Below are 25000 nucleotides of genomic sequence, written 5' to 3' on the forward strand. Positions count from 1 at the left end.
ACATGACATATTTTGCCCTACCCAGTCTTCATTGCCTAAACCCAACCCAATCAGAGGCAGAGTAGTGCGGGTCTTGCTGCAAGAGAGGCAAGGATGCTAAAAAGCAAGGATGAGACAACAACACTTGTTGTTTGTCATAATGGAACTGGAAGTGCTTTATTGGCTACACAGGCACACTTTACATATGCAATGTCTCCTCCTGTTTAATCCAAACCACAGCAGAAATCTCCACTGCGTGCTTTGCTCATGGATTTTCTCTGGCGAGTAGCTTGTAGCTTTTGCGGGAAGCTACAAGCTACTTGGGTCTATAAATAGCTTAGCTACTGAAAAAGCTACTTGGTTCAAGAGTAGTGAAGCTACCACCAAGCTACTGAGAAATGTAGTTAAGCTATGTAGCTTCACTACTTGTAGCAAGCTACTGCCCAACACTGGTGCTGGGATAGTCTATATAGTTTCTGCAGTGTAAGTGTGCTGGGATAGTCTATATAGTGTGCTGGGATAGTCTATATAGGATGAATCAGCAGTGTGCCTGGATAGTCTATATAGTGTGCTGGGATAGTCTATATAGTGTGCTGGGATAGTCTATATAGTGTGCTGGGATAGTCTATATAGTGTGCTGGGATATTCTATATAGTGTGCTGGGATAGTCTATATAGTGTGCTGGGATAGTCTATATAGTGTGCTGGGATAGTCTATATAGTGTGCTGGGATAGTCTATATAGTGTGCTGGGATAGTCTATATAGGACGAATCAGCAGTGTGCTGGGATAGTCTATATAGGACGATAGTCTATATAGGACGAATCAGCAGTGTGCTGGGATAGTCTATATAGGACGAATCAGCAGTGTGCTGGGATAGTCTATATAGGACAAATCAGCGTGACGTCACTTGCCACCCAGAAATGCGGAACCCGCGGCAGTTAATAGTATGAGTTGTGCCAAACAAACGTTAATATCTCAAAAACTATACATCACATCGCTTATATTTTGACATTCTGAGTGAGAGCAGAAGTAGCTCAAGAGTTTGATGTATAATATAAATGCATGTCGTGTTAAAGTTGTGTGAACTGTCGCAGTTTTTAAAATGTAAACAGAGTTAGCCGCCTATAGTCAGACACTCAAGCCTCGCGCCACTATGGGCTCCATAGGGTTCCATTGCCGTTGCCACCCAGTGACGCTGTTTGTTTACCAAAATGCTGCTCGGCTGATCCCTCGTATAGCTATATAGCCTAGCCTTTTATCAAGCCCCCCCCCCCCACCAAATACTTTAAACTAATCAAACCTTACAAATTCCCAAGTAATTGTTGTAGTCAGAGACCTGGCACTTACTCAGATATTCAGCAAACTCATTTAACAGATTCTTTTGTAGACAAAGAAACATGTCAAGGCTGCCTAACAGAATGAAAGGCCTTGTTGGGAGGAGTCTAAGTGTGCTGGGAAACTGTTAGCTGCTGCAGTAAGAGGTCAGCTACTGAGGGTGGAGCGCGGGGGTCCGCTCCGCCTCCGCGTGCGGGTTTACACCCAACCGTTTGCTGCTGAAGACCCCCCTTGTTACCTCCGCCCTTCACACACACACACACACACACACACACACACACACACACACACACACACACACACACACACACACACACACACACACACACGCACGCACGCACCAAAAATAACAGGCCATCCGTCATGTCATGTCAACAACATACATTTGCCTAATGAAAATAACGGGCGTAGAGTGTATTAACACGGCGCCTTCTGAGGTGAAGTGCTTCGTATGCCAGAGGAGGGAATGTGCGTGTGTGTGTGTGTGTGCGTGTGTGCGTGTGTGTGTGTGTGTGTGTGTGTGTGTGTGTGTGTGTGTGCGTGCGTGTGTGTGTGCATGCCGTGTGTGTGTGTGTGTGCCGTGTGTGTGTGTCAGAGCATCCTTGAGTGCATCTGAGGATATCAATCATACACAGAGAGCGAGCGTCCAGCCTCTGCAGATGGAAAGCTTAAAGCTATACATCACTGGGCTCATCCTGAAGTGACTTTGCTTCTGCTAACAGAGACGCACGAGGAGAGGAGAGGAGAGGAGGGGAGGGGAGAGGAGAGGAGAGGAGAGGAGAGGAGAGGAGGGGAGAGGAGAGGAGAGGAGAGGAGAGGAGAGGAGAGGAGGGGAGAGGAGAGGAGAAGAGAAGAGAGGAGAGGAGAGGAGAGGAGAGGAGAGGAGGGGAGAGGAGAGGAGAGGAGAAGAGAAGAGAGGAGAGGAGAGGAGAGGAGAGGAGAGGAGGGGAGAGGAGAGGAGAGGAGAGGAGAGGAGAGGAGAGGAGAGGAGAGGAGGGGAGAGGAGAGGAGAGGAGAGGAGAGGAGAGGAGAGGAGAGGAGAGGAGAGGAGAGGAGAGGACAACACGCTGTTGACTAGAGCAACACCAAAGTATCTGAATTGCTCAGAGTATTTTGTCAGTTCTTAATACAACTTGCTTGTTATCATCAATTTAAACAGCAGAAATGAAATGTGTCACGATAACACAACATCATATCATCACAACTACTGATTTATGACCTCAAGTCATCTTAAATACAGCATGATGTTTATTTACTCAATGATGCTCCCATGTAGAGTCACATAGACCATAAAGCAGACTATGTTTTGGGGCGTGATGTCCAGTGATGGCGCTGCTCACAGATCACGGACCAACAGCAGGTGGCGCTGCAGCTATTCTCCTATAAATTTGCATCACTTCTGGCTCCAAAGAAGCAAGATGGCGACAGTGAAAACGCCAACCTCAAGGCTTCAAAACACCAGAGTCCACAAGCCACTGGCTGACCTCACGGTGGCTACGTCCATCTTTTTATCCAGTCTGGGTTTTTTTACACAAGGAATGTGTGTGCGCGTGTGTGTGTGTGTGTGTGTGTGTGTGTGTGTGTGTGTTTGTGTCTCTGTGTGTGTAAGGATGCTGTATTACCTGTCCTGTTTTTGCTGCACCTGACCAGCAGAATTATACCAGCATAAACACCCTTACCAGGTTCTACAGTCTGCCAAACAGCTCTATTTTTTGACCAGTTCTATAAATTGTTTATGTGTGTGTGTGTGTGTGTGTGTGTGTGTGTGTGTGTGTGTGTGTGTGTGTGTGTGTGTGTGTGTGTGTGTGTGTGTGTGTCATTTCAAAATAACTCTTTCTGGCAGAGCGGCCCTACTCGGGGGACAACATGCAGCCTGCCTTCCTGCATAGAAAACTCAGAACAAAAATATGCATATGAATGATTCATGGCTTCATTGAAAATAATACCACAGAGATGGACTTGCTCCACACAAACACCTACACACACCTACATATTAGGGGTGGGGGAAAAAATCGATTCACCTAAGTATCGCGATTTTTAATGTCACGATTTTTTGAATCGATCTTTTATTCCAGAATCGATAATCGCAATATTTTTTTTTTTGGGTGCTTTCAGTCAGGCCACTCACTGAACAGCAGGCCAGGCGCCGCCTACTGGTTTACTAGTGGTTTGATTACTTTATTAGTTAGTCTGAAGTAATAATTACACTTCAGGGTTAAAGTGGGTGCATCTCATTGTAAAATTGGACTTCAAACGGCCCAAATCTGGCTTCAAACGGCCCAAATTGGGCTTCAAACGGCCCAAATTTCACGCACGTCGGCCCATATCGGCCTGGCCTGCTTGGTATCTAATGCCCGGCCTGAATTATGATCCCAGTCCGCCCCTGTTTTTAACTATATCGCCCAGCCCTACTCATGATATATAATATACAGTCTCTAGTGTATGATTAAACATACACCGCCCCTGTTTTTAACCCTGAGAGAGCAAAGAAGAACACTTCCTGTCAGCTGCCCGTCAGGAATTACAAACAGCCTTTTAGCTAAAGATTCTCTTAAGCTGTGTTCACACCGAGCTACGCTGCATACTGACAGTGACACTAAAGCTGTGTTCACACCGAGCTACGCTGCATACTGACAGTGACACTAAAGCTGTGTTCACACCGAGCTACGCTGCATACTGACAGTGACACTAAAGCTGTGTTCACACCGAGCTACGCTGCATACTGACAGTGACACTAAAGCTGTGTTCACACCGAGCTACGCTGCATACTGACAGTGACACTAAAGCTGTGTTCACACCGAGCTACGCTGCATACTGACAGTGACACTAAAGCTGTGTTCACACCGAGCTACGCTGCATACTGACAGTGACACTAAAGCTGTGTTCACACCGAGCTACGCTGCATACTGACAGTGACACTAAAGCTGTGTTCACACCGAGCTACGCTGCATACTGACAGTGACACTAAAGCTGTGTTCACACCGAGCTACGCTGCATACTGACAGTGACACTAAAGCTGTGTTCACACCGAGCTACGCTGCATACTGACAGTGACACTAAAGCTGTGTTCACACCGAGCTACGCTGCATACTGACAGTGACACTAAAGCTGTGTTCACACCGAGCTACGCTGCATACTGACAGTGACACTAAAGCTGTGTTCACACCGAGCTACGCTGCATACTGACAGTGACACTAAAGCTGTGTTCACACCGAGCTACGCTGCATACTGACAGTGACACTAAAGCTGTGTTCACACCGAGCTACGCTGCATACTGACAGTGACACTAAAGCTGTGTTCACACCGAGCTACGCTGCATACTGACAGTGACACTAAAGCTGTGTTCACACCGAGCTACGCTGCATACTGACAGTGACACTAAAGCTGTGTTCACACCGAGCTACGCTGCATACTGACAGTGACACTAAAGCTGTGTTCACACCGAGCTACGCTGCATACTGACAGTGACACTAAAGCTGTGTTCACACCGAGCTACGCTGCATACTGACAGTGACACTAAAGCTGTGTTCACACCCAGCTACGCTGCATACTGACAGTGACACTAAAGCTGTGTTCACACCGAGCTACGCTGCATACTGACAGTGACACTAAAGCTGTGTTCACACCGAGCTACGCTGCGTACTGACAGTGACACTAAAGCTGTGTTCACACCGAGCTACGCTGCATACTGACAGTGACACTAAAGCTGTGTTCACACCGAGCTACGCTGCATACTGACAGTGACACTAAAGCTGTGTTCACACCGAGCTACGCTGCATACTGACAGTGACACTAAAGCTGTGTTCACACCGAGCTACGCTGCATACTGACAGTGACACTAAAGCTGTGTTCACACCGAGCTACGCTGCATACTGACAGTGACACTAAAGCTGTGTTCACACCGAGCTACGCTGCATACTGACAGTGACACTAAAGCTGTGTTCACACCGAGCTACGCTGCATACTGACAGTGACACTAAAGCTGTGTTCACACCGAGCTACGCTGCATACTGACAGTGACACTAAAGCTGTGTTCACACCGAGCTACGCTGCATACTGACAGTGACACTAAAGCTGTGTTCACACCGAGCTACGCTGCATACTGACAGTGACACTAAAGCTGTGTTCACACCGAGCTACGCTGCATACTGACAGTGACACTAAAGCTGTGTTCACACCCAGATATTTATTTTTCGCTCTGTCGCTCAAGTCAACCCTTTGGAATCGCTCTGTCGCTCTGTTTAAATCGCTCATCAACAGGCACACGAAATGACGGACATGTGGGGGATATAACGTTACGCAATGTCATGCTGTTTGTCCACTACGAGCCACCGTCATTGTTTACAAGCTAAGCCTATCAGCGTGCTCCTAATGCGAGCTCCATACCGGTAGTACAGACTTCACTTCATGTCAGCTGTCAGCCTGTCAATGCGGTTTGTTGCCACACAATAAACCAGCGGTTTGTTCCAAGCCAGAGTGATCCTTGACTCACTCTCACATGGCAGTTAATCAGCGTTGAACAGCGAGCGACTGATGCCAGCGTACTTTCGCTCGAGTTGGAATATTTCATCTTGAGCGACGAGCGTATTTTCTCCCTGTCGCTCTGTCTCTGCCGCTCGGACGCCCAGCGATTTTTCTCCCAGGCGAATATACGCTCAATCGCTCGTTTGCATTGACTTTGTATGTAAACTTGATGCCAGCGACCAACTTTAATAGGTCGGTGTGAACGCAGCTTTAGTGATTTCCAGAGCATGTTTCTCTTCCTGTTCCCCTTTTTCAATCCGCTAAACTCATCAACTTCATGGCAGTCTTAAGTCTTGTTTAGACCACAACAGTCTCTACATAAAACAGCAAACCTTTGTATCCGTCAAGTGAAACAGCAGGAGGAAAGGAGCTCCTCTCACAACAAAGACTGTTTTTCCAAAGCCCAGGTCAAAGGTCAAAGGTCAAAGCCATCCGGGGAAAAATACAGACAGGCCGTGGCCTCTGGACGGCAGAGAGGTCACGGACGTGTGGTTCTAGTCTTTTTAAAGGTTGTTGTTGTTCTTCCACTTTCCAGTGGGGAAACAGCACCATCTCTGCTGAAACATTCATGAACACCGATCATCCAGAGCTTCAGATAACAACCTTGTGCTGTTTTATTGTGATTGCTCATGTGTGTGTAGCGTATGACCACCTTATCATGTGTGTGTAGCGTATGACCACCTTATCAGGGTGCTCCTTTGAGACGCAGAATGAAGAATGGAGGCTGAGTCTCACGTTGAGGCCAGAACAATGTTAATTAATGAGGAATTAATGGCACTCAATTGTCAAGTTAATTAAGCAATATAGCATGAGAGCTAGTGTGTTGTGGCAAATATATCCCGCTGATCAGTTGTTATCCCACGAGGCCTGCGGCCTCGTGGGATAACAACTGACTAGCGGGATATATGCCACAACACACGCTGCTCGAGTGCTATATTGCTTTTATAAAACGGTTTCCAAGTATGATAATATAAATATAATAATAATACTATAAGTCCGACTGGCATGGTATTCTGATAGAGTCAGTTGAAACACTACTGTAAGGCGGGACCTCTAGCAAGAAGATAGGTGCGGGTGATTTGATTGGATCGTTCTGGAGACTGAAGTTGACATTGGCCAATCCTGGCGCTTGCTGAGAAGCTGAGAGCTTTCTGGAAAGCCCGACAGGCAGCTCGAGCGCAGCGCTGCATTCTCAGCGCTTGCTGAGAAGCTGAGTGCTTTCTGCAAAGCCCGACACCAACTAACGTTACGGGGTTAAATGCGGGGTTAAATGCGGGGTTAACAGCCTTTTTTTTGCAAAGAAGACATTAGCCCGCATCTATTCTTGTACAAAACATAATTTTCTGCGAAGTATTAGTAAAGTTATAAGCGAAGATCGATTCACAAGGATCTGACAGCTGTCTCCGCCATTCGTTTTTTTTGAGGTAACCAAAGCCTTTTAGTAAGAGAGTTGCCATGGCAACCAATAACCCATGGCCATGGGTTATTGGAGTGGGTTATTGGATTTATACAATGGCTGTGAACCAATCAGATTGCTTGATTTGAGAGAGCCGTTTTATAATTGATATTAGACAACACAGCTGCTGTACTAAATGTCCAGCACCTATACTTTTGCATAATTGAAAAAATGCCTAATGGAACATTTGATCACATTTTCAGAGTGAATAATGAAGTGAAGTGTAACAGGTGGAGCTCACTTGTTCAGCTTGGTAATGTAATAATGAAGTGAAGTGTAACAGGTGGAGCTCACTTGTTCAGCTTGGTAATGTAATAATGAAGTGAAGTGTAACAGGTGGAGCTCACTTGTTCAGCTTGGTAATGTAATAATGAAGTGAAGTGTAACAGGTGGAGCTCACTTGTTCAGCTTGGTAATGTAATAATGAAGTGAAGTGTAACAGGTGGAGCTCACTTGTTCAGCTTGGTAATGTAATAATGAAGTGAAGTGTAACAGGTGGAGCTCACTTGTTCAGCTTGGTAATGTAATAATGAAGTGAAGTGTAACAGGTGGAGCTCACTTGTTCAGCTTGGTAATGTAATAATGAAGTGAAGTGTAACAGGTGGAGCTCACTTGTTCAGCTTGGTAATGTAATAATGAAGTGAAGTGTAACAGGTGGAGCTCACTTGTTCAGCTTGGTAATGTAATAATGAAGTGAAGTGTAACAGGTGGAGCTCACTTGTTCAGCTTGGTAATGTAATAATGAAGTGAAGTGTAACAGGTGGAGCTCACTTGTTCAGCTTGGTAATGTAATAATGAAGTGAAGTGTAACAGGTGGAGCTCACTTGTTCAGCTTGGTAATGTAATAATGAAGTGAAGTGTAACAGGTGGAGCTCACTTGTTCAGCTTGGTAATGTAATAATGAAGTGAAGTGTAACGGTGCAGGTGGAGCTCACTTGTTCTGCTTGGTAATGTAATAATGAAGTGAAGTGTAACAGGTGGAGCTCACTTGTTCAGCTTGGTAATGTAATAATGAAGTGAAGTGTAACAGGTGGAGCTCACTTGTTCAGCTTGGTAATGTAATAATGAAGTGAAGTGTAACAGGTGGAGCTCACTTGTTCAGCTTGGTAATGTAATAATGAAGTGAAGTGTAACAGGTGGAGCTCACTTGTTCAGCTTGGTAATGTAATAATGAAGTGAAGTGTAACAGGTGGAGCTCACTTGTTCAGCTTGGTAATGTAATAATGAAGTGAAGTGTAACAGGTGGAGCTCACTTGTTCAGCTTGGTAATGTAGATCTTGACGTGTCCGAAGTCGGGCCTCTCTGCGGGATCCTCCGCCCAGCAGCCGTCCATCAGGAAGGTCAGCTCCTCACAGTGGCAGCTGTTGTCCGTCGTGGGCCGAAAGTACGGCCGCTGCCCGTTACGCACCTTCTGCACGATTTCTGTAGGACAGAGAGAGAGGGAGAGAGAGAGAGAGAGAGAGAGAGAGAGAGAGAAAGAGAGAGAGAGACAGAGAGAGAGAGAGAGAGAGAGAGAGAAAGAGAGGGGGAGAGAGAGAGAGAAGGTTGGATAGTTGGACAGTTGGATAAACACAACATATACAACAGAGCCCCACCCCTATTGTACCATTAATGATTAGCGGATGGAATAGATTTTACAGTTACATTTATATAATATAAATAACGTCAAAACTGTAGGTGAGATACAACAAAACAAAACAAAATAATGCCTCCGGCCTGGCTATCGCCGGCGGAGGCATAAAAAACATCAATACATAATGTGCTAATAAATAATGAGTGGTAAAAAACAAAACAAAAAACAAAACATAAAAATGTGTGGTCACTATAAAACTGCAATATCAGTGGCATCTCAGTATCAGTGGAGTTCTCTATAGGCTACAAATGGCTGCGTAAATGGAGTTTAAGTGTGTGTGTTTGTGTGTGTGTGTTTGTGTGTGTGTGCACAAGCGTGCGTGTGCATGCATGCATGTGTGTGTGTGTGTGTGTGTGCGTGTGTGTGCACGAGCGTGCGTGTGTGTGTGTGTGCACGAGCGTGCGTGTGTGTGTGTGTGTGTGTGTGTGTGTGTGTGTGTGCATGCCTGTGTGTGTGTGTGTGCATGCCTGCGTGTGCGTGTGTGTCAGAAGTGGTTGATGCATCTCATTGTGTTCAGCACAGTTCTCTCATGAGACTCTGGACGTGTTGCTCACTCACTGAGCAGCAGCCATACTGTCTCCAGTCCACCCAGCGTCTCGCTGACTAATCGCTAACAAGTTCTTTGGGCACGTTAGGCTATTTCTTTCTTTTCTGGGAATTGTTTTTCACTTTGTATTGCATGTGAAGTCCTGTTGTCAATGACACATTTCCCTTTAACTGGGGCCGGTGAATAGCCTACATTTAACTTCATAAAATAACTTGCCATTGCTCTCATTACGCTAATGTAGCACTGCTAATTTCTCTGTTTGGACTCATGGTTTCTGGATTTTGCTTAATTAACAAGCAGAACAAGCCGTTCATCTGGCTGCACTTAAAATGGAACTGTTGACCTGAACGTTGTGTGTTTATTGGTATTATTTTAATCATATTACTGTTGCATAGTCTTAACCTTTCTTTTTATACTGTTGTTCTTCCCCATTGTACTTCCCAGAGCGACCAGCGGCGGCACTAGTGCAGCGACCAGGTCACGTACCCCAATCCGGCTTCCCACCCGCAGACACGGCCAATTGTGCCTGTATGGACCCCCGACCAAGCCGGAGGCAACACGGGGTGCGAACCTGCGGCCCTCGTGTTGGTAGCGAGGGATCAATCTACCGCTGCACCACCTGTGCTATTTCTACTGGACTAATTAACCCATTGATACCTGATTCAGCATTTGTGTGTGTATCCCTTTAAGACCGCGAACCGCGTCACACGGTTTGCGGTCTTAAAGGGATACACACACAAATGAGGGATATACACGCAAATGCTGCACCAGGTATCAATGGGTTAATGAATGCAGTCAGCAGAGCAAGCCTTTTTGGTGATGCTAATTGTTCCTTTTTGAGCCATTTATCACAGCACAAACTGTAAGTTTGAGTTCTTTCCGAAATTCTTCTTCTTTGATTAAATTGCAAGAAGTTAGAGAAGTTAGAGGAGGCTGACTTGATCTTAAAGCAGAAAATCATAATCACAGCATCGTAATCATAATTCAGATCTAATTAGGATGCAGCAAAACAGGTGCAGGTGTTCACTTGACTTGGGCCGAGCGTGGCGCCGTCAATTGATGGGCGCCGACGACCGTTGGTTAAGTTCATTGCAAAACTAACGAGATACCAACCGTGTCTTATGATATATGATGATATACTGTATCTGTATCTGTATATCTTAAATCACTTAACGTTGCGGCACTATTTCCTTTCACAATTATGAGCTTCTGTCTATTTCTAGTCTTAACTTACTAATCAGAAGGAATTGAGCCCAAGGATCATCAAAGTGGAGAACGTGAAAGTATGAAACCCTTCACTGGGAACCATTGAATTTTTCTTCAAAATATATACATGTAAAAATCTACTTACAGCATCTTATAACGAATAAAGCTTTACCATGGCCATTTAAGAGACATTTTTATGAAGGAAAGTTTTGGATTAAGTGGTCATAGGAAGAGCGTGTAATTCTTCACAGCTATGAGATGTTCATACCCTTGTGGTTTGTGGAAGCCACATGTCAGATACAGTACGTTGATTTTGACAGTTGTTTGACTCCAACTAGCTTGGACATCTGGGCGACACATGTTCTTCACATGTAGAGATGGATGCACGGCTCCAACATACAACATGAAGTACTTTGACCTGACAAAGATCCACTTTGAGATGTGATGAATACAGATGGTATGGATGAAGGTCCTAGTATGTGGGCTTTACTCTTTTCTACCTCTGTGGAAAAACTATGAAATGGAACTTTTCACCAATTCTTTAGAAATAACTTCAACTGTTTTCTGCTCAATAAAGAGGCCTAATAACTTGGCCCCCAAATAAGATCTTTTTTTTTTTTACTAGATAAACATGATAGAAATACGGTTTATGTTTATGAATCAGTGAATAAATACTAATTGTGTACATTGATGTTATCCATTGTTTATGTTGCTTGATTTCACAATAGTTTCAATATGCTTTTGTCTGCACAAATTCATGATTTTTTATATCAAGGGTTTTTTATTGCTGTTGTTTGCTCATTTAAAACAAACTAAACTAAGACAAATTAGACCACGGACCCCCATCTGATAAGATTTTGCCCCAGGGTACCCATCTGATAAGATTTTTGCTTTTAGATGTTTTATTACTGAAAGTGTATGACACCTATGACCAAAAATAGTCATACATTCTGTCATTGTGTTACTAATGGATGGAATTATAGTAAAAAATAATGATTCCTATTTTGCTGGGGACCCCTGGACCCCCCTCAAGGACCCCTGGAGGTCCCCGGACCCCACTTTGAGAACCACTGATTGAAAGCATCAACATGATCAGTAAGATGGACTTCCTGAGGCCCATAAAAGAGAGTTGTGTTTACCTTTGGGGCTCAGGTCCATGCCATCCACATAGAAAGGTCCATTCCTCAAGGCGATTTCCTGGAGTATGATGCCAAAACTGTACACGTCGCCCTTCTGTGTCCCTTGAGGGGGGTGGCGGTCGTATATCAGCAGCTCTGGAGCCGTCCACAGCTTCTCTGCAAATGAGCCACAATCAGTCAGTCACACAGACAGACAGAGATTCAGACAGACAGACAGACAGAGAAAGAGTGAGACAGTCAAACAGACAGAGAGAGAGACAGAGGGAGACAGACAGACAGAGGGTTAGACAGACAGACACACAGACAGACAGAGGGCCAGACAGACAGACAGACAGACAGACAGACAGAGGGTCAGACAGACAGACAGACAGACAGACAGACAGACAGACAGATAGACAGACAGTCAAACAGACAGACAGACAGACAGACAGACAGACAGACAGACAGACAGACAGACAGACAGACAGTCAGTCAAACAGACAGACAGTCAAACAGACAGACAGACAGACAGACAGTCAGTCAAACAGACAGACAGACAGACAGACAGGCAGTTACAGACACACTGATGTCCTCCTTGGTCTGAATCTCTACTAGAGAGGAGAGTTAGTGCTGTGACCTGATGAAATGGACTTACTTGCATTGAGTGCATAAATGGACTAAATAAAATAATAATAATAATAATAATAATAATGATAATAATAATAATAATAATAATAATAATAATAAATATAATAATGTAATATATAATATAATATAATAATAAATAATAAATGGACTTACTTGCATAGAGTGCGTGCGTGTCGTCATTCTCGCAGGACGAGCGGAAGCTTGCCAAGCCATAATCGGTGATTTTCAAAACAAATCGACTGTCCACCACGCAGTTGGATGACTTCAGATTTCCATGGCAGCCGATGTAGCTGTTGTGGAGATAGTTCATTCCCTGGTGGAGAGGAGCGTCAAATGAAGCGTTAAAGAGGCGTTCGTTTTTCCCTACATGAAAATACACAAATCACATATGGAAATAATACGCTTTGACAAGTGGATGTATGCTGAGCGCTTTGGGGAGGGGATGGTGCTTTCACTGTGAAATTATTTTCAATTCCTTTGGCGGACATTGGGTACTGAATGCACTTACACGTTCAACATTTAGTGGAAACGGTGAGTCAAAGAGCAGAAGGGCTTTGTCATGCATGTGCTTAAATATAGCATCTGCCCAAGACACTGATCTTCTTACAAAAAGCCTCTTTGTTCGAGGGATTAAAATAATTTTCTAAAATGCATCCATGATTAGTTTTGATTAACTGGAGGAAATTTCTTGTAAGTTTATGACTGTTTCTGTCCTACATTTACGTCATACTGGTTGCCAATATGTAGTTTTATACAATGTACTATGGCAAAAATACGCGTTTTCTTTTCTGTGTGTGTGCATGGTGGTCCTTCTCGCCCTCTTTCTCTGCCACACACACACACACACACACACACACACACACACACACACACACACACACACACACACACACACACACACACACACACACACACACACACACACACACACACACACACACACACTCTCTCTCTCTCTCTCTCTCACACAAACTGTGAGCCAATAACAACTTAAAAAACAAGGGACCACGGACAATTCAGACCAAAATCAAAAATAGATATTTTCCCTCTTACCTGTAGTGCTGTTTATCCATCTCGATGATTTTGGTGTGAGTTGCAGAGTTTTGGAGATATCGGCCGTAGAGATATCTGCTCCCGCTAGCTGCTAGCTAGTTGTTGGAGCAGAACTACCAAAGCTTCATGTAGGAAGTAACTATTTTCTCTCGACCAAACTATCGACCGAAAGAGACATTGCTGCTGACTTTTTCAAATGCAGTTTTTTGCGTTTTGAGTGCCACAAGCAAAGTGCCATCCAGTGCCATTGTATTCAAGAGAAGGCAGACATCTCTACAGCCCATATCTCAAAAACTTTCTCAAAAACTCTGCAACTCACAACAAAACGATCAAGATGGATAAATAGCACTACAGATGAGAGGACAAATGTGTATTTTAGATTTTGGGCTGAACGGTGTCTTTAAGGTTGAGATGTGACCTTTTATTTTGACATCATGCAGATTGAGATGTTTGCCTTCAACAGACGCAGTAACGTCCTGCTTTGAACCATCAGCTTCCATCCGACCCCCACATACCTTCACTATATCATTACCCTAACCCGACCCCCACATACCTTCACTATATCATTACCCTAACCCGACCCCCACATACCTTCACTATATCATTACCCTAACCCGACCCCCACATACCTTCACTATATCATTGATCAGCGAGTAGCGGAACATCCAGTCCAGGTTGATGCTCTCATTCTCCAAAATGTCCTGGAAAAACAAACACAAAAGAACTTAAACACAGAGGACAACACGCTAGTGATATGAAACAATATATACATTAAGTCCCCCCCCACCCCACTTTCTTCCCCCATTGTACTTGTCATTGCCCCACCCCCTCTGTCGATCTGGAGAGAGCCGTAGACTAGCCCATGCTTCCTCCCATGCTTCCTCCAATACATATGATACTGTACATGTGTTTCACTGGCAGGTCATAGAAGGATCACGCTATTCCCCTCTGTTCCCCCTTAGTCATTATATCCACATTACTGATGATTACTTATAAAAAATGTCATTGTGTCAATATTTAGTGAAACGCAACAATATCATCCCTACAATACTGTCGCAACATCGATATCGAGGTATTTGGTTAAAAATATATTTTATTTTGTCCTTATCGACCAGCCCTACTTCTATGGGCTTGTCAGCAAAGAAAGCCCCATTAGATAAAGTGTTCTCCCTTCAGTGTTTCCCCTACCATGCTCCAGGCCTGGCGGGAGCATTGTGCCAGCGTGCAGCACTGTTCCAAAACGTGTCAACGTATGACGTTGCCTGGGAAACGCACATCCCATAATACAACTGTTCGCATCGCATCCCATAATAGTATGATGATACTTGGGATGCCATTGCGAACATAGATGCGAACAGGTTAGCTAAAAGTTTAGCGTCGCCAGCGAGGGCCCCCACCGTTGCAGTCGGGGTACGTTTCGAAATCCCTCCAGGCCTGACAATGTTTCTAGGGGAAACACTAGTCATTAGTCTAAGGCCTAGATCCTCTTTGCGCGGCTCGCGAGACGTTGGTGGCTCTAGACTCTTTCATTGGCGGCTTGTGGCTCACAGCTGATATAAATAATACAACAAAACCATTCCCTCACTGCGGTGTCAAACAAACTGCGTGGTTGCCAGGTTTGTGGCCCTTTGGAGCACCAAATGGGGGTTGAAACTCACCATATACCGGTATCTGGCAACACTGCAAACAAGCCAATGCCGCGTGGAGGGATTGGGTCAGTGGCAGAGCGCTTCAGGTGTGACAGGGTGTATTGTTGCAGCTGGCATTTCCTCGTCGTTAACGAGAAATGCGCAAGCTGCAACAATCAAGCAGGCCCGGTTCTACGGGGGTGCAAAAGCATGCATTGCACCCTTATTTTAATTGTCTGCATGCTCAGTTGAAAAGTAATTTTTGTTTATTTTTTAATAAATGCTGCAGCTGCACACTTGCTGTTTAAACTTGAATTATAATTGTTGTTTTTCTTTGTTCTTTGATGTGAATTTATGGCTTTTTGGCACCTACATAATAATGATAATTGTATTATCATTATATGGTCCAAATATTTCAACATTTTTATCATTGGTTCTAAATTTTTTATCATTGGTTTTATCATTGAATAAACTAAAAACTAAATCAAACGCTTACTGTGAAAAAGTGTCTCTCCTCTTGACTTTGACCGGCTAGTGTGGCTCTCATGGAGAAAGTAGTGAGGATCACTGGTCTAAAGGCCTTAGAGTCATTCCCACCTTCAGGGCACATCATCATCATCTAATCCTGGGGGTTAAATGTGCCCATGTAACCCGAGGCTACAGGCGAACATCAGGGCCAGAAAGAACTAATGACCCATGCAGGCCTGCAGCGAGCCACTTACGGGAATCTGAATCCCAGCTGTCATCCAGCTACATCGCATCAACTACCACCGTCTGTCATTTACGCAGGAAGACTTTTCAGCACGTGTGAGTGATCAACTCCATGACTGAGCTTCCCACAGTTTTTCCAGCTCTTCTTTTTTTTTTGGCAGTGAAGGAGCTGCTGGCGTGTCGGGAGCAGGAGAGTTCCAGAACAAGTCTTCTCAACGCACCACGCAGGAGAGTTCCAGAACAAGTCTTCTCAACGCACCACGGATTTCTCCGTGCGTTCGGGAAATGCCAAATTAAATGGGAAAGGTCGCACGGTCAAGCGGTCCTAGTATTTCAGACAAAAGCTCAAATGTCTTAGGCCCTCACATGCAGACAGCTGCAAAAAAACATCTCCATATTTAGAAGTCATTTTAGTCTGTTTAGTCTGAATCATCATTTTCTTAAAAAAACAGTGGGGGGGGGGGGGGGGGGGGGGGCGCGTGCCTTGGTAATTTAATTTTCAAATTCAAATTAATTAAATAAATAAATAAAATTATTTTTAGAGTTGTTTTTTGAATCAAGTGTCATTTTCTTGATAGTAATCAACAGGGCTGTTTTTCCCTCCAGATTCTCACTTTAAAGATATATTTATATATTTTTTTATTATGTTTTTTTTTTAAATATGAGACTAAATGACTTGTTAAGATGGATGTTTTTTTGAATATGAGACTAGATGACTGATGAAGATAGATGTTTTTTTGCAGTGGCTCTTGTGGACTAAATGAAGTGATTCCAGCTGCTTGTGTTTATCTCAGCATACTGTAGCTCCAGGAATAGCGGTTTGATTCCCACTGGGGCCCATCCAGGCTAAAAGGCTTGACTCTCATGGCAATGCAAAGCATCAAACAGCTTTATGTGAAGTATTTTGGTAACACTTGACAATAAGGGTACATTAATGAACAAGTTAGTTCATGCTTAATAAACACGAACACAATAAACTTAATAAGCATGTAACATGTTTAATGTTTAACATGTTTAATGTTTAACTAACCCTTAATTAACAGCTTTGACTGAAGCTTGCTCTAACCTTAACCTCAGTGATGTTAAGTATCAAACCAACCACAATACCTTAGTTAACATGAACAACAGCTGATTATGAGACACATTAGTAAACTGCTGCTTAAGGATAAGTTAATTAATGCTTAGTTCATGCTTAATCATTAATAAGCATTAACTAACCATTCATTATTATTTTTAAAATATTTCTCACATTTTCTCCCCAGTTGTACTTGGCCAATTCCCCTGCTGCCCTGGTCATTGCTCCACCCCCACTGTTGATCTGGGGAGAGCCGTAGACTAGTACATGCTTCCTCATGTGCAGTCGCCAGCCGCTTCTTTTCACTGGAAAGTGAGGAGTTTCATCGGCAGGACATAGGAGCATCACGCTACCCCCCCCCAGTTCCCCTCCGCCCCAAACAGGCCCCCGACCGACCGACCAGAGGAGGTGCTAATGCAGCGACCAGGACACGTACCCTTCATCCAGCTTCCCACCCGCAGACAAGGTCAAATGTGCCTGTGAGGAAGGAAGCCCGGCCAAGCTGGAGGCAACACGGTTGCTGGAGCCTGCGACCCTCATATTGATAGGCACGGAATGTACCGCTGTACTACCCAGACGGACCAGGACTCATACCAGCTTCCCACCCACAGACACGGCCAATTGTGTCTTTAGGAACATCTGACCAAGCCGGAAGTACCGTACCGTGGCTGGGAACTGAACCCGGGTCTCCACGGTGGTAGGCGAGTGCTTTTAGCTCTACACTACCCAGACGTCCCACCGTTAATTAATTAACGGTCCTTATTGTAAAGAATTAGAGCTATTTTTCACCCAATGATTAAGTGATCTTTTGCACCACAACAACAACAACAACAACAACAACAACAAAACCCTGAAGGTGTATTTACACTCATCATGTGTGGGAACCCGCAGGTCAAGTCAATGCATCCAGTATATCGGTGTAACTTCACCACAAGTGAATTGTACATGGATGTCATGCGAGAGCGTTACCTGAAGACTGCCTCTGGGACAATATTCTGTTACGATGCAGATGTTGGGCGGATCAATGCAGGCCCCGATGAACCTGGTGAGATGGTTGAACTGAACGTCTCTCATCTGAAGATAAGCACACAAACATGGCCGCCGTGAGTGTAAATATTTCCAACATTACACCCCCCCCCCCCCACCCCCCCCAAAAAAAGGAAATGGAATCAGAAGGAGAGGACTGACGGTTCATTTATATCAAAAGTTGTAAAATATGCTGCCAGCCGTTCATCAGAATAGTCTATTTACAGGAGGCTAGCTGGCACAGTGTCTTTTCTACGTGTTCAGAAGCACCTAGTTGAAACATGTGCATGTGAATACATTTCCCTTGGAGGTTATGAATGAGGCAGTGTACTGAGGAGCTACAGTGGGTGAAGAAAAACCTTGAGGTGTTGAGAGGGTGTAGTAGAGTCATATGAGAGCAGGAGTGAGGCTGTACTAGAGTCATATCAGAGCGGGAGTGAGGATGTACTACATGGAAAACGATTGGTAATTCCTTGCTCTGTTTTTACAATGCTAGAGGCCTTCCATTATATATATATATATATATATATATATATATATATATATATATATATATATATATATATATATATATATATATATATATATATATATATTCCATATTCCACATATTCCACATTCCATATGAGGAGTGACAGACAGGGGCAACGCAAAATAACAAAGAAATCTCTCTGTAGAAAGTGTGAAACCTCCAAAAACAGTGTTCATAATTTCAACAGTGGTGTTTTTCTTTGGAGCACATGTCAGAGACACCAGGACCACAGAGTCAGAGAGCTCAGGAGAAGTTAGCCTACCCTTTGGCCTATATCATTTCCCCTGGTGAGGAAGGGAGGAGCACAGATGGGGAGGAGGAGAAAGGGGAAGGGGCATGCGGGGGGATGAGGAGGTGGGAGGGGCATGTGGGGGGATGAGGAGGCGGAGGTGGGAGGGGCATGCGGGGGGATGAGGAGGCGGAGGTGGGAGGGGCATGCGGGGGGATGAGGAGGTGGGAGGGGCATGTGGGGGGATGAGGAGGCGGAGGTGGGAGGGGCATGTGGGGGGATGAGGAGGTGGAGGTGGGAGGGGCATGTGGGGGGATGAGGAGGTGGAGGTGGGAGACAAGTGGTTAAGTTTCCATTGGCCCCATCTCCTCCCCATCTGGTTGGCTTTTTCATGAGCTGTGGCCTGACAGCCGATCAGGCCCCCGGGGCGTCCGAGAAGCTGCCAGCTCAGACGGCTGTCTCTCTCTCTCTCTCTCTCTCTGTCTCTCTGTCTCTCTCTCTCTCTCTCTCTCTCTCTCTCTCTCTCTCTCTCTCTGTCTCTCTCTCTCTCTCTGTCTCTCTCTCTCTTTCTCTCCTGTGTGCGCCTGCCGACCGACCGACCGAGAGGCCACAGAGGCATCTAGGCCCACACTGCTCCTCTCAACGGGCCGCAACTCACACCAAATGAGCAAACCAGAGAGAGAGAGGGAGAGAGAGGGAGAGAGAGAGAGAGACAGAGAGAGAGGGAGAGAGACAGAGAGAGGGAGGGAGAGAGAGAGAGAGAGGGAGAGAGACAGAGAGAGAGAGAGGGAGAGACAGAGAGAGGGAGAGGCCATTTACACCTGGCATTAACATGCGTTTTCTGCCATCAGATTGCAATCCGATTGTATTTTATCACTTGAAAGTACAGGTGTAAACACCCCCAAAACGCATTGAAGAAGGATTGCAATCTGATCGGCCAAACCACCTCCGGAGGTGGTCAGGGACGCATTATGACAACATTTAACACAAGTGTAAATGCAATGCGTCCTCTCAAAACGCATTCAGCAACTACCATACGGAAATACATCATCTTCGGAAGTCGGTGACGGCACGCACACCTGAACGCAATTCCCCGGCAGCACCGCACCGGTGTGTGCCCTCATCTCGCCGCTGTGCCAGATGCGCACACACACAGGCAGCCTGTCACCATGGACCGGCTAAAAATTCTCTATCTCCCCCCCGCTCCGCTTTTGCACAACAATCGTAGCGTTGCTTCAAAGTTTTGCTGCAGAGGTTTTGCCATGGCTGTAACCACCTGTGTTGCGTTCAGGTAACATCCTAAATTACAATGTTATACAATTGAGAGCATAATTTCTCTTTTATATCAACACTTCTCCTTTGGAAAAGGAGCGGAAAATGAAAGGAAAATGAGGGAGAAAGGGTTCGAACCCTTTCCCCCTCATTTTCCTTTCATATAAAAGAGAAATTATGCTCTCAATTGTATAACATTGTAATTTAGGATGTTACCTGAACGCAACACAGGTGGTTACATCCAGAGCTAGTTACAGCCAATGACATGCACGGAAAACGTATGTATGTGTGTGTGTGTCTCGGACCCAGTGTCATTGTCAATAAACAGATAAAGAAATAGATGCAGTGCTGCGTGATCGGCCATCGTTTTGTCCAGGTGAAGGGGACGTTCACTGTGCATTTGAGCTTAACAATAACCTCTATTTCCCTGTGCATGTATGAAACATGCATGCACACGTTCAGGGGGCGCGCGCGTGATGACGTTCGAGCTGGAGAGCAATCGGATTGCAATCTGTTCACCCAAAACACATGTTAGTGCCAGGTGTAAATGGAATCAGGCTGAAGTGATAAAATACAATCTGATTGCAATCTGATGGCAGAAAACGCATGTTAATGCCAGGTGTAAATGGCCTCGGAGAGAGAGAGACAGAGAGAGAGAGAGAGAGAGAGAGAGAGAGAGGGAGAGACAGAGAGAGGGAGAGAGTGACAGAGAGAGGCAGAGAGAGGGAGAGACAGAGAGAGGGAGGGAGAGACAGAGAGAGGGAGACAGAGAGAGACAGAGAGAGAGGGAGGGAGAGACAGAGAGAGAGACAGAGGGAGAGAGAGACAGAGACAGAGAGAGGGAGAGAGACAGAGAGAGAGGGAGGGAGACAGAGAGAGAGGGAGAGAGACAGAGAGAGACAGAGAGAGAGGGAGGGAGAGACAGAGGGAGAGAGACAGAGAGAGAGGGAGAGAGAGAGACAGAGAGAGAGAGAGGAAGAGAGAGAGAGAGACAGAGGGAGAGAGACAGAGAGGGAGAGAGAGAGACAGAGAGAGAGAGGGAGAGAGAGAGAGAGAGACAGAGAGACAGAGAGAGAGAGAGACAGAGGGAGACAGACAGAGAGAGAGGGAGAGAGAGAGACAGAGAGAGAGAGAGGGAAAGTTCGTGTGGGAGAAAGATATGAGACAGAGATAGAACAGAATAGAGATACTGAGGGAGCGAAGTAAAGAAAGGCCAAACACCTTCTCCACGAGCGTCCATCTTGAGTGCTGATGTAATTCCTGAGTTCCTAGGTTTCCCCACATAAACTACGTGGCTCCTCCTCCTCCTTCCTTATCACTCTCTGGTGAACGACAGCTGTTGTTGCTAATGTAGAAACGGCTCTGGAGGAAGTCGAGCACATGTTGGAGGTAATCAGCGATATCCTGCAGGGGCAGCGGTTAGCGGGCCGCCTTTGAACACGCTGATAATGAGCCAGGGAGTAAGAGCCGCTTTCAAAAGTCTTTGACTTCTCTATCCAGGAAAAACTTCTTCTTTTTAAAAATAAATACATGAAACAATGTATTTGGGATGGAGATAATTTGCCCCACTGCAACTCAACTTGTTTGAATCATTTTCTTATCTGTCTTAATAGAGAGATGCACCTTATCTGAAAGTCTCTCACCCTTTTGAAGAGAAATCTTGAAACAAGTTAAGTTGCTCTGGCTTCTTACTAAACAAGAAGTTTCCCCCCAGGTCTGTATTGTCTCCTGGCTTGAAACAAGCAACAACGAGCCACAGTTGTGTCAGTTGGGTTAGGGTTAGGGCAGGTTGGGGGTCCACGGCCAACTGCACGTCTATTTCTGGTTCCTTTTTGTGAAAATCCTCGAGAGCTGCAGGTTAGGGTTAGGGTTAGAGCTGCAGGCACAACAGGTATCCAGTCAACAGGAATGCACACAGCTGCAGGATGTTGCATGTATTTCTGTATCTGCCTGTATCCACTATGAAAATCTGCAAGTTGAAAATATGTGTAATATGTTTTTAAATATGTGTTTTAACCCCTCCATCTCCGATTTAAAGGACAAAACAGTTACAGCCCATCTGTGTGCATCAATTTTAAACTTCCCCCAATCATGTTCAATGCTGTAAGTCATGTTGAACATTTAGCGCTACTTTGTTTTTCATAGTTTTTAAAACACTGCGTGTGAAGGTGTCATGGAGGCTCAGTGGTCTACGGGGCACACCATGTGGTCGCAACATCCATCAATCCATCCCAGGGCCTTTATCCCATGGCATCCCTCTCTCTCTCTACCCCGGTCTTTCCACTTTCAGATGTCTAACAAAGGCAACAAAAAAGGCCAAATAAAACCTTAAAAAAAGCAGTGCAGAACATAATATGATATGAAAACAGTCAACTACGAAATGAAATCAAACAGAAAATATGACAAACCCACATTAATTGCCTCCAAAGGAAGGTAGCATGGGGCCAAGGAAGAACAAATACAATTTCCAGATCCGACTCACAAACAAGCCTCATGAAGCAAGAACAGCACCAACTAGTGGCCATGGCGGAGATGTGCACCCTCAGAGTGCCCTTCTACTGTTTACAGTACTGTCATGGATTCTCTGATTCTGATTCTGATTCAAGTCTGCAGTGTGAAGATGTTATTCACACTGTACAAGAATGAATGGCAGCAAAATGCCCTGATATCTCCAACCACGCTGTGCAGACACACCAGGAATAATGCAAAGTAGAGGCTGTGCAGACACACCAGGAATAATGCAAAGTAGAGGCTGTGCAGACACACCAGGAATAATGCAAAGTAGAGGCTGTGCAGACACACCAGGAATAATGCAAAGTAGAGGCTGTGCAGACACACCAGGAATAATGCAAAGTAGAGGGGAAACTTGGAAGATTGGTCACAAACTTATTAAAAAACACCGGGATTATCCTTTAACCCAGTGGTTCCCAACCTTTTTACACCAAGTACCACCTGAGAAAGTAGTTGGCTCTCCAAGTACCACCATATGACCCACGTTAAAAATACAGTCTATTCAGCTATGCACAGTTCACGCAGGAGGCAAATTTATTCCAAATAACAGTATTTATTGTAAACAAACAATAAATATCAACTGTACAGTGTGTGTGTGTGTCTCTCTCTCTCTCTCTCTCTCTCTCTCTCTCTCTCACACACACCAAATTAGAACACTGAACAAAATAGCAGCTGTAGTCCCTCTCTCTCACACACAGCAAATCAGAGCAAGCACCACCTACCTTGAGAAACACTGCCAATAATATTAATAATTATTATTATTATTTCACTTTCACATGTTTGAAAACTACTACTAATGACCACCATGGATTTTGCACAAAAAATAAAAATAAAAATAAATAATCACAGAGCCTTCCAAGTACCACCAGCAGGGGGCGCAAGTACCACCTATGGTATGCCTACCGTAGGTTGGGAACCACTGCTTTAACCTATAGGGAAGACGAGGGATCAGCCGATCAGCATTTTGGTAAACAAACAGCATCACTGGGTAGAAACGGGTAACTTTATAATGGGACCCTATGGAGCCAGCCTTGAGTGTCTCACTCTAGCCGGCTGTGCTGTTTACTAAATTCACTTCATTTTAAAAACGGCGACAGTTCACACAACTTTAACACGACATGCATTTATATTATACATCAAACTCTTGAGCTACCTCTGCTCTCACTCAGAATGTCAAAATATAAGCGATGTGATGTATAGTTTTTGAGATATGAACGTTTGTTTGGCACAACTCATACTAGTTAACTAGTTAACTCATACTAGTTAACTAGTTAACTCATACTATTTAACTAGTTAACTCATACTAGTTAACTGCTGCAGGGTTCTGCATTTCTGGGTGGTTGTGCCGTGATGTGTTTGGCTGAATCCTGGTCTCAAAGTTCATACTCTTCATACTGTACTTTGTCAAGTTGTCAGACTGCAGTTAGTTAGAAGTAATTCCTTTTCAAAGTGTCATGCACCAAAATGTGCACAACCTGCATGGGCTTACAAGACTAGTCATAACAAACAAGATTATTATAATAATGACAGCGAAAGAGCAGATACAACTATAACTACAACTATAAGTCAAAGTCAAGTCTCAAGTCTTCTCTTCATGCATCAAGTCAAGTCTCAAACAATTCAAATTAAAAAGTCATCATGTCACTGGAGTCCCCACCTCTGTCTTGAACTGTTCTTTTGCTCAGTATGTCGAAGCCCTACTGACCATTAAGCACTTATATATTGTCTTTGGTCAATAAAGTGACACTGATTCTGATTGGGATTCAAAAGAAAAAGAGGAGAAATTAAGAAAATAGATTGGACCAACTCAGAAAATAGGGGATGTAGGATTAAACTGAAACATACATTCAAAAGGGTAAAATATGAGGATATGAACAGAACACTTACATGCTTGAGTTCAAACAAAACTTGTCTGGTCAGCTCTATCCTCTTCTTGTTGACATGCTTGATGGCCACCAGGTTTCCCTGAGAGACAGAGAGACAGACAGAAAGAGACAGAAAGAGAGAGAGAGAGAGAGAGAGAGAGAGAGAGAGAGAGACAGACAGAAAGAGACAGAAAGAGAGAGAGGGAGAGAGAGAGAGACAGAGAGACAGAGAGAGACAGACAGACAGACAGACAGAGAGAGACAGAAAGAGACAGAAAGAGGGAGAGAGGGAGAGAGTTGGAGGGAGAGAGAGAGGGAGAGAGGGGGAGGGAGGGAGAGAGAGAGGGAGAGAGGGGGAGGGAGGGAGATGAGTCCAGTGAGTGACAGCTCTGATCTGGAGTTCAGCTCATACAAGGCTGTTGATTATACAGGAAGGAGAACATGGGATCATAACAGCATAACTAGAGACTCAATGTAAATAAAGATGTAAAAACATATTGACTAAAGTGAGTCATGTTTCATCAAAGCACAGTGAAAGAAGGCAGAAAACAAGAGGGCTCAAATGAATACAGCCTGCAGGTACATGGGGGCGGGGCCTATTTGCAGATGAAGAATCGTATCTGTCTCTTTGATATGCCAGTAGTGTGTGGG

At 44.7% G+C, this 25000-nt stretch overlaps 1 protein-coding gene across 1 annotated transcript in view; it reads right to left on the reverse strand.

The window, feature by feature from the left end:
- Positions 1–25000, reverse strand: part of npr2 (natriuretic peptide receptor 2) — a 102272-nt gene that overhangs the window by 18672 nt on the left and 58600 nt on the right. The window contains exons 11-16 of the mRNA XM_083657802.1: positions 24372–24449; positions 17884–17988; positions 14130–14201; positions 12601–12760; positions 11821–11976; positions 8549–8717 (exon numbers count right to left, since the gene is read on the reverse strand). Of these exons, the coding sequence (XP_083513928.1) occupies positions 8549–8717; positions 11821–11976; positions 12601–12760; positions 14130–14201; positions 17884–17988; positions 24372–24449 (740 nt within the window). The remainder of the gene's footprint in view (positions 1–8548; positions 8718–11820; positions 11977–12600; positions 12761–14129; positions 14202–17883; positions 17989–24371; positions 24450–25000) is intronic.

Source organism: Poromitra crassiceps (assembly GCF_964638095.1).
Source record: "Poromitra crassiceps genome assembly, chromosome: 21".
In the NCBI taxonomy this organism is placed as follows: Eukaryota; Metazoa; Chordata; class Actinopteri; order Beryciformes; family Melamphaidae; genus Poromitra; species Poromitra crassiceps.